Source organism: Pelodiscus sinensis, chromosome 3 (assembly GCF_049634645.1).
Source record: "Pelodiscus sinensis isolate JC-2024 chromosome 3, ASM4963464v1, whole genome shotgun sequence".
NCBI lineage: Eukaryota > Metazoa > Chordata > Testudines > Trionychidae > Pelodiscus > Pelodiscus sinensis.
Genome location: NC_134713.1, coordinates 309,611 through 323,827, shown reverse-complemented (window position 1 = coordinate 323,827; position 14,217 = coordinate 309,611). Strand labels below are relative to the sequence as shown.

General features: G+C 49.8%; 1 protein-coding gene across 5 annotated transcripts in view; it reads right to left on the bottom strand.

Annotated features, from left to right (window-relative positions):
* ASXL2 (ASXL transcriptional regulator 2) overlaps positions 1 to 14,217 on the bottom strand; it is a 191,505-nt gene that overhangs the window by 88,028 nt on the left and 89,260 nt on the right. For all 5 annotated transcript variants that reach the window (XM_075923201.1, XM_075923198.1, XM_075923200.1 and 2 more), the window contains one exon: positions 3,623 to 3,779. In XM_075923201.1, the coding sequence (XP_075779316.1) occupies positions 3,623 to 3,779 (157 nt within the window). The remainder of the gene's footprint in view (positions 1 to 3,622; positions 3,780 to 14,217) is intronic.

The following is a 14,217-nucleotide window of genomic DNA, read 5'->3' as shown; positions in this document are numbered from 1 at the left end:
ACTTGTTTTTTACTGAGCTATTTAGATCACACTCAGATTCATTGCCTGTGTCTATGTTTTAGAGCTAGCTGCTGGATATAAATCCTTTGCATTTAATGGAAATGACATCTTGCAAGAAACAAGATTTAGGAAGCCATGTTTTATTAAAAAGCAGGCCTCCTACTAAAGGTGAATGCCAGAACTCTCCTTAAGACAACAGAACTTCCTCCGGATCCCAAATCATCCACAGATCAATCTTCTGGAGTTCAAGGACAAACACAAGTCATATCATTACAGTCGTGGCTCTTTTGTTCAACAGCTTTGCGCACACAGGGCAGATCTGCCCCTCAGTCATGTCTGTGCAACTCTTCTGCCCCTTTGGCGGGGAAATGAATTAACAGCCAGAGTCAGATGCATTATTTCATTCATGTTCACACTGAGCGGACAGGATTGACTGTTATTGTACTTACTTCAAATGCAAGTATCTGAAATACAGAACTTTGAGGCCAAAACGTACAAAAGTATTCACCTCAAAAAAGATATTTTGGCCTTGGAAAGGGTTCAGAAAAGGGCAACTAAAATGATTAGGGGTTTGGAACGGGTCCCATATGAGGAGAGGTTAAAACGACTGGGACTTTTCAGTTTAGAAAAGAGGAGACTGAGGGGGGATATGATAGAGGTCTATAAAATCATGAGTGGTGTGGAGAGGGTGGATAAAGAAAAGTTATTTATTAGTAAACAGAAGAACTAGAGGACACCAAATGAAATTAATGGGGAGCAGGTTTAAAACTCATAAAAGAAAGTTCTTCTTCACACAGCGTGTAGTCAACCTGTGGAACTCCTTGCCAGAGGAGGCTGTGAAGGCTAGGACTATAACAAAGTTTAAAGAGAAGCTAGATAATTTCCTGGAGGTTAGGTCAATAAAAGGCTATTAGCCAGGGGATAAAATGGTGTCCTTGGCCTCTGTTTGTCAGAGGCTGGAGAAGGATGGCAGGAGACAAATCGCTTGATCATTGTCTTTGGTCCACCCTCTCTGGGGCACCTGGTGCTGGCCACTGTCGGCAGACAGGATACTGGGCTAGATGGACCTTTGGTCTGACCCAGTACGGCCGTTCTTATGTTCTTATGTTATCCACAATTATAGGGACCCAAGTGGGACACACGGGAGCTTGATGTTCAGCGATTTCAAGCTGCAAAGGAAGCTGCAGACGCTCAACATCTCTGGCAGCCTGCCTGGCACCCACCCAAAGCAGGCCAAACCGATGGACCCCAACATAACGGTCACTTAACTTCAGAGCATGTAACTTACTGCCCAAGCGCACACAGCAAGCCAGTGCACAGCCTGGATTAGAACCCAAGAGTCCGATCCCCTAGGCTGTGCTCCAACCATCACAGTGCCACCTCACCCTGCACGGCAAGGCAAGTTCCCTGGGAGCAGTGTTCCCTCTAAGCTGCCCGGCAGCACAGCTTCACAGGTGATTAACCAGCCCTGCCCAGTCAGAGGCTCAGGGCTCCGGGCAGGGCTGATCAATCACCTGTGAAGCTGGGCTGCCATGCCCCTTAGAGGGAACACCGCCTGTGACTCCCACTTTCTAATCCCACCTTTCGCAACAAAAGGATCTTTGTCCATCTCTGCCTCCAGAGAGGTGTCCGTTGAGAATAATTAAACTAACACATCTCTGAGGGTGAATGGGAAGCTTAATTACTGCAAAACGGTAGATATCATGCATGAGTCCTGAGAAGTCTCAGACCCAAGTGTGAAATCCTAGCCTCACCAAGTCACCCCAAAATTCTCTGACTTCAGTGGAGCCATGATTTTGTGTCAGCTACCTAGAAACCTCACTTGTGTCCTGTTCCCTACAATCCCCGTTACAATCACAAGAGAAACATCTGCTGCTGGAAAGGTATTTAAAATGCCATCGGTCCAGTTCCGGTGTTCTTTGCATCTCTGAGGGGGCAGCCATTGTCTGAATCTAACATCAGAACGGCACAACTGGGTCAGAACAAAGGTCCATCTAGCCCAGTGCTGTGTGTTCCCAGAGTGGCCTGTGCCGGGTGCCCCAGAGGGAATCAACAGAACAGGCAATCATCACGTGATCCTACCTAGCACCCATCCTCTGGCAAGGAGTTCTATAGGTTGACTGTGCATTGTGCGAGGAAATATTTCCTTGCGTTTGTTCTAAACCTGCTGCCTCTTCATTTCATAGGGTGACCCATAGTCCTTATGTTATGGGAATAAGTAAATAACTTTTCCTTATTTGCTTTTCCTACACCAGTCATGATTTTACAGACCTCTGTCGTACACACCTCCTCCCCCCCCCCCCGCTTCCCTTCGTCTCCTCTTTTCTAAGCTGAAAAGTCTTTTCAATCTCTCTTCATATGGGACTCGTTCCAAATCTCTCATCATTTTTGTTGCTCTTCTCTGAACCTTTTCCAATGCCAATATAGCTTTTTTGAGATGAGGTGACCACATCTGTACGCAGCATTCAAGCTGTGGGTGCACCATGGTTTTATATTGAGGCAATAAAGATATTCTCTGTCTTCTTCTCAATCGCTTTTTTAATGATTCCTCACATCCTATTTCCTTTTTTGACTGTCACTGCACACTGAGTGGGTGTTTTCAGAGAACTATCCACAGTGACCCCGAGATCTCTTGAGTAGCTGTAGCTAAATTAGTCTAATTAGTTAAATCAGATAAATACATACATCATATTGTATGTATAGCTGAGATGATGTTTTCTAATGTTCATTACTTTACATTTGTCAACATTACATTTCATTTGCCATTTTGTTTCCCAATCAGTTTGGCGAGATCTTTGTGAAGCGCTTCACAGTCTGCTCTGGGCTTAGCTACCTTGAGCAGCTTGGTATCATCTGCAAAAGTTGCCACCTCCCTGTTTATAAATGACCTAGAGAAAGGGATAAATAGGTTCAGTAGGATTGGTCCCATGTATCCTACCTGTGAGCTCAACTGACAAAGCAGAGATGTGGAGGGGGAAGATTTCAGTAATAAATGATTTATGTGATATAGTTTGTGTAATAACTGAAGCACATAAATCAACAAGATATTGAGCCCATCATAAATCAAGTAATACCCAAGCTTTCTGCGACGTGTCCATAGGGCCCAGGATCGTGGGACAAGTCCAGAAAGACACCCTGCATTCCGCGTGGGGGGGGGGGGGTCCATTAACTCACAGGGTTTCTAAGCTCGCTGAATGGCTCAGCACGAGTCCCAGTGCGTTCTGGACTGGTCAGCAATCCAGTGCGCAACACTGCTCCCCTGCAGCACCATAGCTCGCCGTGGCAGGAATCCTCCATCACACTTCAAGGCACTGTCCTCCTGCAGGTACGGGCCGGGGGAAGTTGGCGCAGTGCCTGCTTGCATTGGGGAAGATGCAGGCGGCCATGGCCTGGGCCTGTGAGAGCCCAAACACAAGCGGCTACGTGCAGATGCCTTTCCCGGGACCTTTCCTTGCACGCAGCGCGACACGAAGGAAACGTGCCTCTCTAGGGAAGAGGGGGAAGCAGGCTTGTCACATCGCTTTCCTTAGCAAGCAACAGGCCACCTGCCCAGGACCCAGTGCTTTCTGCAGACACGCCTAGGCCTTGCGCATGGCAGCATCCCTTTGGAAGGGGAAATTACCTTTCCTTTTCCATCTGCTTTTCTTCCTCTCTTTGCTATTGCCACCATCACTGCTGCTGCTACTGCTGCTGCTCTCCGAGCTTTGGGAGTCCGACTGCGCGTCACTGCTCTCTTCCGAGCCACCAGACAGCTCTTTTAATCCGTCTGGAACATCCTTCTGCCAAAGACAGGAAAACGGGCAGAGTCAATGTGACCTGTTACTCCAGGGCCACGCACATTTCACGGGAAACCAAACCAATCTCAGCATTAGTCACTAGGCACCGACAATAGTTTCTCCTCTGCAGCAGAATGGCATCAGAAGCCACCCCACTGCCCTGTACCAGCTCAGACAAAGCTGCCACCTGTCTTGCCTGTCATTTTCATGATGGCAACCCTTCATTATTTCCTGTGACCGTGTTCAGCTGCCCTGCCATTCCCAATATTCTTGCCATGGTCTCACTCCAACACCCCCCAGACTCGCCAACACCACTACCCTTAACTCTTTGCTGTCAGCTTCCTGTTCCTCTGCACCCCCTGGCACACTGGCCTTCTTGAGCCCCCCTGCACAGATTTAAGCCCCTCTTGAGCAAGCTGTGTGTGCTGTACTCCTGCTCCATAACTTCTGTGTCTGGCCTTTGACTGGGAGCTCCGTGGAAAAGGGCCATCCCTTGTCTGTTTGAAAGTACCTTGAACAGGGTCCTAAACCTTCCTGCATCCCTAACCCTCAGCAGACAGCACCCGCGAATTACAGCCGTGTTATTTATAGAACGCCCAGCCTGCGCAAGATGCTTTACAAACTAATAGAAAGAGCATTAGCCCTTCCCTGATGAGCCTAGGATCCAGATAGATTACTTATAAAAGGAGACTAGTGGATGAGCCACGATGTGAAAGAATTGTGCTAAATTCCCTTTTTTCAAGGGGAAAGGGAGCCATTTTGTATCCAATTTTAAAACATTCCATATTCCCAGCTACCCATGCCAACTGCCAACTTTGGCCGCACACTGCCGCCAGCCCTCACTGCCCACTTTGATTTCTAAACAACCACCTTCCACAATCTCTCCCAAGATGCCTCTCCCACCTGGTGGGAATGCCTCAAATAACCACACAGCTACTTCACTGTACTCCTTTAAATCCCTTCTCAAAACTCTTCTGCGGGGATGCCTATTAAAAGAACGTCTCCTACAATGGTTCGTGCAGCTGGCACGCTAAGACTACTGCCCAGACTGCCCCGCATTATCTCGTCGTTTCCTTGTGCTCTCCCACCTGTCTGTATCCATCTGGTGTCTCGTCTCAAACTGAGACAACGCTCTTTGGCGCAGATACGGTCCTCCTGTTTGGTGTTTGCTCAGCACCTAGAATAATGGGCTGTCGGCCCCTGGCTGGAGCACCGAGGTGCTAATACAAATACCACATGGAAGGTTTGATGGGCAGACGAGGGTTTTAAGTTCCCAGCAGGCATGTGTTTTAAGTTGAAAGTCTAACTGCCAGGGAACGGGAGAAAGTTCCTTTAGTGACGAGGACATAGGGCTTGATCCAAAGCCCACTGAAATCCATGGAAGGAGTCCAGCTGATTTCAATGAGCTTTGGATCAAATCCATAATAACTAATGCCACATTGGCCTGCTTGGATGCCAAAGTGGGTCTGGCACCTCGCTAAGTCAAATGTAAAACAAAGATCAAATCCACTGACTTATCATACTGTGGGCGCTTGTGTGTTGTCATGCTGATGAAAGTAGCAGAACGGCAGCCGTGCAGACCACGTCCTGTCTAAGCACAGACACAGCATTGGGCACGGGCAGTGGCAGCTCCTCTCCAACTGCCCTCTAGTGATGACCATAATGGCCTGGCTTGCTGCAAGGATGCTAGTGACTCCCAAAAGGTCTGGTGGTTCGTCTGGTGTGGGTTTTTATTGTGGTTAACATCTTTTTGCAATATTTTCCCTGTAATTATTAAATGACAAAAACTGTGCCAATCGTGCTCCACTGAGCATGAAAGTTGCGTGGTGACTGAAGACTGTTGTAGATGATTTGGGTCAGGAGTCACTGCCGGAGGATCTGTGCAAGATGCCTTCCAGCAGGGGAGAGCAATGAGATACCATGGCAGTCAGGAGCAGCGCCCTGCACGGCCGTCAATGGGCCATCAATGGGGTGACATCATCAGCCGTTGAAGGCGGCGCCCTAGGAGACAGCTGAGTCGGCCTATAGCCACGGGCTGCCCCTGATGGCAGTTACCACAGTCACTTTGAGCCTTGATGCTTATAGACGATAACTATATTGGCATCTCACAATTGCTGCGGTAGGATTTCTTCAACGCCCAGATGAAAAAAAAAAAAACCAAAAAAATCAGACAGCCCATGAAAGAGATTTCATTCGTGTCTAAAAGTGTCAGCTGGAATAGTGCTGAGACCGGAGCTGGGACACTTGAGCAGCCTTCAACCCCTCCACTCAGGTGGAGGCTCAGCAAGTGCAAGAGATGTGGGTGATTTGCGGACAACACCCAGCAGCTCATCAGAAACCCTAAATCACCAGTCAAGTCATGCTCTAAAACGGTCCCCCCACATCACTGGTGGCTGGCAGTGCAATACATCACGAGAGACTCATCAGGCGACTTAGCGCTGTCAATGCAGATTAGGTGCAGCTAGACATGCTCTGAGGGCATCACAGGACCCTTCGGGGTCATACGTACCAGCCAGGACCAGTCCGTCTGCTTTACATGCAAGCCACACATTTTGCATTTGGCAGTTGCCATGGGAGCATGCTGCCAGCTGCGTCGTATCTGGTCTGTTTCAACTCAGAGTGGGTCAGGTAAGGGCTCGGCTGGCAGTGGTCACTTGACATCAAGGAGACTGGATATTTTAGGGTCATTATCAAAGCTGCCAGCATAATGGTGTGTCACACACTCAATGCAATCCACAATGATGTTCTAAACGGTGCCGGGACCCCCCTTTGGCAGGTACAGCATCTCTAATTGTTAGCTCAACTTACCCATGTTGAAAATTATTCTGAGATCGATCGCTCTTTCAGCTGGGTAATTTTTGCATGCTTGAGTCTGACGAGAGACGAAAAGCTTTGGCTGAACAACACGGTGATTACGCGCCCCTGCATAATACCCAAGCTTTGTACACGGCTGCTAGACCACACTGTCGGACCAACACAGATGCCAAGGGTGTAAGCAAAGGTGCCTCTAGGTTGCTCGGTATTTGTGGAGGAGACTGAAGGCGGCATTTGTGGCCCCTTCCAACACTACGCTTCTATACGATGGTGTTTTACAGGTCAGCAGCCGAAGTAGACCCCTGCTGTGTGTCTTGCCCAAGCCACTTTTCCAAGTGTCTCATGCCATGCAGAAGGCCATCTAAAATAACAAGGCGATCTTCCTAGTACAGTCTGCTTGTCCATGTGCAGTTTCATGGAACCTGATCTTTGCACTCCAGGTTTATCTGGTCTGTTGCATGCTTATCTTACCTAGCCCAGAATCCTATTTGTCAAGCCCCCACTTACAACTCAACCCTCCATTCACCTTCCCAACTGTGCCCACTACAACATGAGGGAAGTTACTTATGTCAAGCCAGGGCTACACTTGCTTCCCCACTTGGGGTGTGATGAAAAGTATCCACACGGGCCATGTTCCACAGCATTTTCTACACCTGGGAGAGGAATCACAATGGGCAATGCCTGATACAAGCTGAACAGGTTTCAGATAAACTGCGGCATAACAGCGAGTCTCAGATTCAAGGGCCAGAAAGGATCATTGCAATCCTCTGGCCAGAAAATTCCTGGAGCAGACTTCTGAAAAACATGCCCCCTTTATTTTAAAATTCTCAGTGAGTGAGCCTCCCCCACGACCCTCGGTAAATTATTTCAAGAATTACTTATCTCTAAAAATGCCCCCCTTATTTCTCGTCTGAATGTCTAACTCCAACTCCCAGCCAACGGATGAGCTTAGAACATCATCTGCTCAACTGAAGAGCCCATTATTAAATACTTGTTCCCCAAGCAGCTACTGACAGATGGAATCAAGCTCTCTCTTTGTTATGGAAGAGACAGAGCTCCTGCCTTCTTGCTCTCCGGCACGTTTCTCATCCTTTAATCAGTCTCATGGCTCTTCTTGGAACCCTCTCTAATTTATCAGCCTCCTTGTTTAATTGTGGGCGTCAGAACTGGAAATAATTCCAGCAGCAGCTGCACTAATGGAACCTGTCTAGTCCTACTCAAAATTCTCCTTGTCCCGCATCCCAGGTTCACATTTGCTCTTTGCATGCTGTTTTGTAGCTCTTAAGTAGGCCTAGAACAGTGTTTCCCAACCAGGGTTCCACGGAACCCTGGGGTTCTGCAGACCATCGTCAGGGGTTCCGCAAGAAATCATGGAATAAATACATAATTTTTTTCTTACAATGTAAGAAGACGTGTGTGTGTGTGTGTGTGTGTGTGTGTGTGTGTGTGTGTGTGTGTGTAATAAACAAAACAGCTCTTTACAAATAAATTTTCTTGACAATTTAGCAGTAATTGAATTGCGCTCCCCGCTGTCAACTTTTTCTGGCCAAGCAAACATTTTCATAGGTTCCTCGGGATATGAAAAATTCTTAGGGGTTCCTCCATGGGAAAAAGGTTGGGAATCACTGGCCTAGATTTCTGCTCCTAGACGCATACATTTACAGTGTGTACTTGCCCCCAATATACCAAGCAATCCAAATTGCTCTTAACTAGCAACCTTCATTAGTTGCCACTCCCCCAATTTATATGGTCTGCAAAACTTTATTAGCTGTTTAATAGCATAGGGCAAAGGAACAATCACTGCAGGATCCCACTGAAAACATACCCGTCCAATGACAATCCCCCATTTATAATTTAATTGTGACCTAGCAGTCCATGTTAATCCATTTAACGTGTACCATATTCATTTTCTATTGTTCTCGATTTTCAATTCAAGTTACATGGCATCGAGTCAAATCTAAATGTGTTACATGAATTTACTTTATCCACCAAATTTGTAATCTCATTAAAAGATGATATCAAATTAGTCTGACAATCTACTTTCCATAAACTTGCATGAATTACCTTACCTTGCTTTAGCTCTTTATTAATCATGTCCTGTATCGGCTGTTCCAAATAGCATGCTCGGGATCCATGTCAGGAGGACAGGGCTGCGATTCTCGGGTTCATCCCTTTTACCATTTTTTAAAGTTGGCACAACATCCAATTCTTTCCAGTGTTCTGGAAATTCCCCAACATACCAATGACTGAACAATCAACTGTAAGAATCCAGCTACTCCTCAGCTGGCTCTTTTAACACTCATGGAAACAAGTTCTCTGGACCCACCGATTTTAAAAGATCTCCCTTTAATTGCGAGACATGGCTGGTGAGAATTATGGAAGTCCATGCAGCAGTGAGAGGACGGTAGTGCATCTAAGTAGCAAGGCTGGCCAGAGAGATGAATCTGTGCTGGTAACGTAATCTCTGAATGTTGTATAGTCTGTTACTGCCCTGTGAACTCTACCTGTGGTGCCGATATTTGTGAAGGGAACCTCTGGGGTACCAACTAGAGCCGTGGGATAGCTGAGCCCCCACAACGCTCCAGCCTGAGAGGTCTCTCAAAAAGCTCTACCAGCCACAAGTAGCTAACCCCTCCATGATGATGCGGTCATCAGCATGTGGAGTCCCACACCTACCTACATTGCATAAATGCTCACTGAGCCACTCGCAAATCAGAGAAAGGCACCAGCCAGTCACCCAAGCAATACACGGTCTCATGCTGCCTTGGAGGGCAAGCTCATTCATCAGTTTGTCACTTGGACAGAAGGTAGAGCACATACAACATATTAACCTGAGCTGAGACCTCTCAAGCACGTCAACCAAAAGCCCCACTGTTTTAGGGAAAATATACAATATTTACTTACAACAAAAATCGAATGTAAGTGACCTATGAGGGAAGGCTGAAGGAATTGGGTTTGTTTAGTCTGGAAAAGAGAAGATTGAGGGGGGACATGAGAGCCGTTTTCAGGTATCTAAAAGGGTGTCATAAGGAGGAGGGAGAAAACTTGTTCATCTTGGCCTCTGAGGATAGAACAAGAAGCAATGGGCTTAAACTGCAGCAAGGGAGGTTTAGGTTGGACATTAGGAAAAAGTTCCCAACTGTCAGGGTAGTTAAACCCTGGAATAAATTGCCCAGGGAGGTTGAGGAAACTCCATCTCTGGAGATATTTAAGATAAATGTCTATCAGGGATGGTCTAGACAGTACTGGGTCCTGCCGTGGGGGCAGGGGACTGGACTCGATGACCTCTCAAGGTCCCTTCCAGTCCTAGTGTTCTATGATTATAAGCAGCAAGCAGGGAGCAAAACTGGTTACCTGAGAAATAAAAAGCAGCAGCCTAAATTCTAACTACAGACTACACAGGATGTGAATCAGTCGCTCACCCTCATGGACGTTATAGGCAGTAACATCTCTCCATACTCAGAGCAAATGCCGATCCAGCCTGTGACCAACCTCCTCAGTTTCAAATCTGTCTTCCAGGCGATGAGATGGGGGAGGGAGAACGGAGAGGCCAAGATATGATGCCATTGTCCCTCTTATGCTCTCTTCCAGATGCTGGAAAAGACGATTACTTACCTCAGAACTGTTGTTCTTCAAGGTGTGTTGCTCATGTCCATTCCAATGAGGTGTGCGTGCGCTGCGTACACGAATCCCAGAGCTTCTTCCCTTAGCAGTGTCCATTGGGCCAGCCAGGGAGCCAGCTATATTGGCGCATACATGCCGCTGCTGGCCCTCTGCCCCCTCAGTTCCTTCTTGCCGGAACCCTCCGACAAAGAGGTGGCGAGTGGACTTTGGAATGGACATGAGCAACACATCTTGAAGAACAACAGTTATGTAAGTAACCGTTTTTTCTTCGAGTGCTTGCTCATGTCCATTCCAATTAGGCGACTCCCTAGCAGCGTCCTAGGAGGTGGGTCTGAGCTATCAGCGCCTACTTCACAATATACTGCAGTACAGCCCCCCCAAAGGCCGCGTCTCCCCATACCTGCTGAGCAATCGCGTAGCGATTGGAGAACGTGCATACAAAGGACAACGTAGCTGCTCTACAAGTGTCAAGAATGGGCACCTGCACAACCAATCCCTTGGACGCCGCCTGCACCCTTGTAGAATGAGCCGTCCGAGGAGGCCCGGGTCTACCCGCACGGTCGTAGCACTCAATACAGCATGTGATCCAAGAGGATGGGCACTGGGCCAATACTGGTGAACGCTTCATCCTCTCAGCTATTGAAATAAAAAGTTGCGGAGATTTACCCAACTCTCTTGTCCTTTCTATACAGAATGTCAGAGCCTTTCTAACATGCAAGGAATGGGGTTTCAGAAAGAAAACCGGCAGGTAAATGTCCGGAGACATATGAAAATGGGAGACTACCTTAGGGAGGAAAGCTGGATGGGGGGCTCCGAAGTGAGGGCCCTCAACTCCGAAACACTCCTAGCTGAGGTAACTGCAATCAGGAACGCCACCTTCCACAACAGGTGCTTCAGAGAGCAGGTGGCTAAAGGTTAAAAAGGGGCCCTCACAAGACCTGTCAGGATTAGATTGAGGTCCCAGAGGGTGCACGTGGGGGAACCACCTGTCCTCCCCCCTTCGGAAAGCTGGTGAGCAGACTTCTGTCCCTCCCCCGGGTGAAAGGCTGCGTGACTAAATGAACCTTCAGAGGAGGCCCTGGTGCCTGAGGTAATCCCAAATGAAAGGGGCTGAGGCACCCATCAGGTCTGTCCCCATCTGCTCTGCCCACAAGGTGAAACACTTCCACTTGGCCTCAGTCTGCTCTGGGTGAAGGTTTTCTGCTCTCCAGAAGCCCCTTTCGCACCTCCTCTGAGCAGAGTCACTCCGCCCCCGTTAACCAGGCAGGCTCCATGCTGCTAGGTGGATGGCTGAGACGGTCAGGTGGCAAAGCCTCCCCTCCCGCAAGTCCTGGGTGATCAGATCTGGAACTAGCGGCAGTACCACTGGGTCTTCTACTGCCTGGTGAACCAGTGTTGTCGAGGCCATGCTGGCGCCACCACAATGACTGTGGCCCTGCACCTCCTGATCCTGAGCAGGACCTCGTGAATCAGAAGGAAGGGGGGGGGAAATGTGTACAATAGCTCCCGAGGCCCCCTGCTGCTCCTGCCCTTGACCCATGTACGAGCAGTAGTTCTGACACTGGGCGTTCCCTTAGAGTAGCGAACAGGTCCCAACGGGGATAACCCCATTTCCAGACGACTATGATATCCGGTCTGATGGACCACGCGTGGGCCTGAAAGGACCTGCTGAGCCTGTCCGCCAGAACGTTGCTGGTCCTGGGGAGGTAAGTCACCTCAAGGTGGATATTCTGGGCGATACACAACTCCCACAGCCATGCGGCTTCCCTGCAGAGGGGAGAGGAACGGGCTCCACCATGTTTGTTGATAGAATCCATGGTGTTTGTGCTGTCTGTCAACACGGAAACCACGCTGTCCTCCACTTGGGGGAGAAAGGCCTGGCACGCCAACCTGACCGCCCTGAGCTCTGACATTTATGTGCAGGGAACTTCCCATGGGGGACCACATACCTTGTGTCCTAGGGTTCCCAGGTGGGCCCCCAGCCTGTATCCGATGCGTCTGTAAACAGCTGCACCGATGGGCTCTGTCTGGCAAATGGGACCCCTGCACAGACAGTCCTCTCCTGTTGCCACCAGTCCAGTGAGTGGAACACAGTCTCCAGCAGCGTGACTACTGCATCTAGAGGTGCCCATGCTGGATAGAGGATGCTCAACAACCACCTTTGTAGGGGTCAGACCTTATCTCTGGCATACCTCACCACATAGGTACAACCCAGCAGTTTCATGCATGTCCTCGCTATTATAAGAGACCTCTGGAGGTCCTTGATCATGGAACTCATGGTCATGAACCTGGCCCAGGGAAGGGACATCCACTCTTTCCCTAGGCGTGTGGTGAAGCACTGGGATGGGTTCCCTAGGGAGGTGGTGGAATCTCCATCCCTAGAGGTGTTTAAGTCCCATCTTGACAAAGCCCTGGCTGGGTTGATCTAGTTGGGATTGGTCCTGCTTGGGCAGTGGGCTGGACTTGATGACTCCTGAGATCTCTTCCAGCCCTAGGATTCTGTGACATAACTTCTGACTAGTGGGTTCTAGACCTAGTAGGGAAGGGTTATCTGGGACCAGGCCCGCTAGAAAAGGGGAAGTCACAACCAAAAGGGGGTGCCGGTACAGAGACCAATGTCCTGAGCGCACCCTCAAAATGAGGGCTTGGGCTGCTGGTTAGACAGCAGGGCAGACCCTCTATGTGAGTCTGATCTTGACCCCCTGCGCCTGCTCCTATTAGTTATTCCTGCCCGTCAGGGCCCAACCCTTGCTGGAAGGGCCTTGTGGATGTCTGGGGGTGAGCGGCCTCCTCTGCGGGGCCGGAGCGAATCCCCGAAGACTTCACGGTAGCCCTAGAGGCTGCGCAGCTTTGAGTCTGTTTGGTCCGAGAAGAGGAGGTCCGACCCTTCGAAGGGAGGGTCCTGCAGAGTATTCTGGACCTCGGGAGGGATGCTGGACACATGCAGCCACACACGCCTCCTCGTTACTCTGCCCGTGGCCACCGTCCGGGCCGCTGAGTCCGCAGCGCCCAATGCTGCCTGCAGCGCTGTTCGCACCACTGTCCTGCCTTCCTCTGTGATGGCACCAAACTCCTGCCTCAAATCTTGGGGGAGATGATCCTTAAACTTGTTCATGGTATTGCCTGTTGATTGGTGATGAGGAGCTACAGCCCCTCCCCCCATGGGATAGGTCTCCCCCCCCCTCCCAGCACGTCTAGCTTTTGGGGCTCCTTAGACTTGGCATGGGGTCCTGGGGGGGCCTGCCTCTCCTCCTGCCCCGCTGCCTGCACCACCAAAGAGCCAGGGGTAGGCACCAAAGTACCTCAAGGACTTTGAAGAAGTGGCCATCAGTCTGGCGGGTGCCACTGAGGACTCCCACACCGAAGCCAGGGCGCCATACCCCTGCGGTGCCTGTTCCGGTGCCGGCGGCTGCAAAGCGGACTCCTTGAGGATAAGCCTGAGTCTAGTCTCTCTCTCTCTCTCGCTTTGTCCTCAGCTTGAAACTCTTGCAAATGTTGCAACTGTCTATGCAATGGCCCTCTCCCAGACACTTAGGGCAAGAGTCACACGGATTGCCGCAGGGCTTAGGTTTCAAGCACTTCGCACACGGCTCAAACCCCTGCAGCCCTGGCATCCCCTCCCCAGCCAGGGAGAGGCTTAAAGGGAGAAGGCTCCTTCATCTAAACTTGACACTAAGCTAATTGCTAATCCTCAAAACACCTGCTAAGGGGAAGGGCCACCAGCGTAGTCAGCGCTCCAGCTACCGTCACGGTAGGGGGGAGGGCCAGCAGGGGTAGAATATGCGCCGATATAGCGGTGCCACTCCAGGGGGTTCCCTGGCTGGCCCAAAGGGCACTGCTAAGGGAAAAGCTCCGGGATCGGTGCATGTAGCACACACCTACCTGGAATGGACACGAGCAAGCACTGGAAAAAGAAAGAGCCTTGCTGTGACGGGTCAGGCTGCCTCATTGCATACCTGCCCTCTCTGAGAAGCTTCTGGAATAGTGGTTCCTCTCGTTGTGC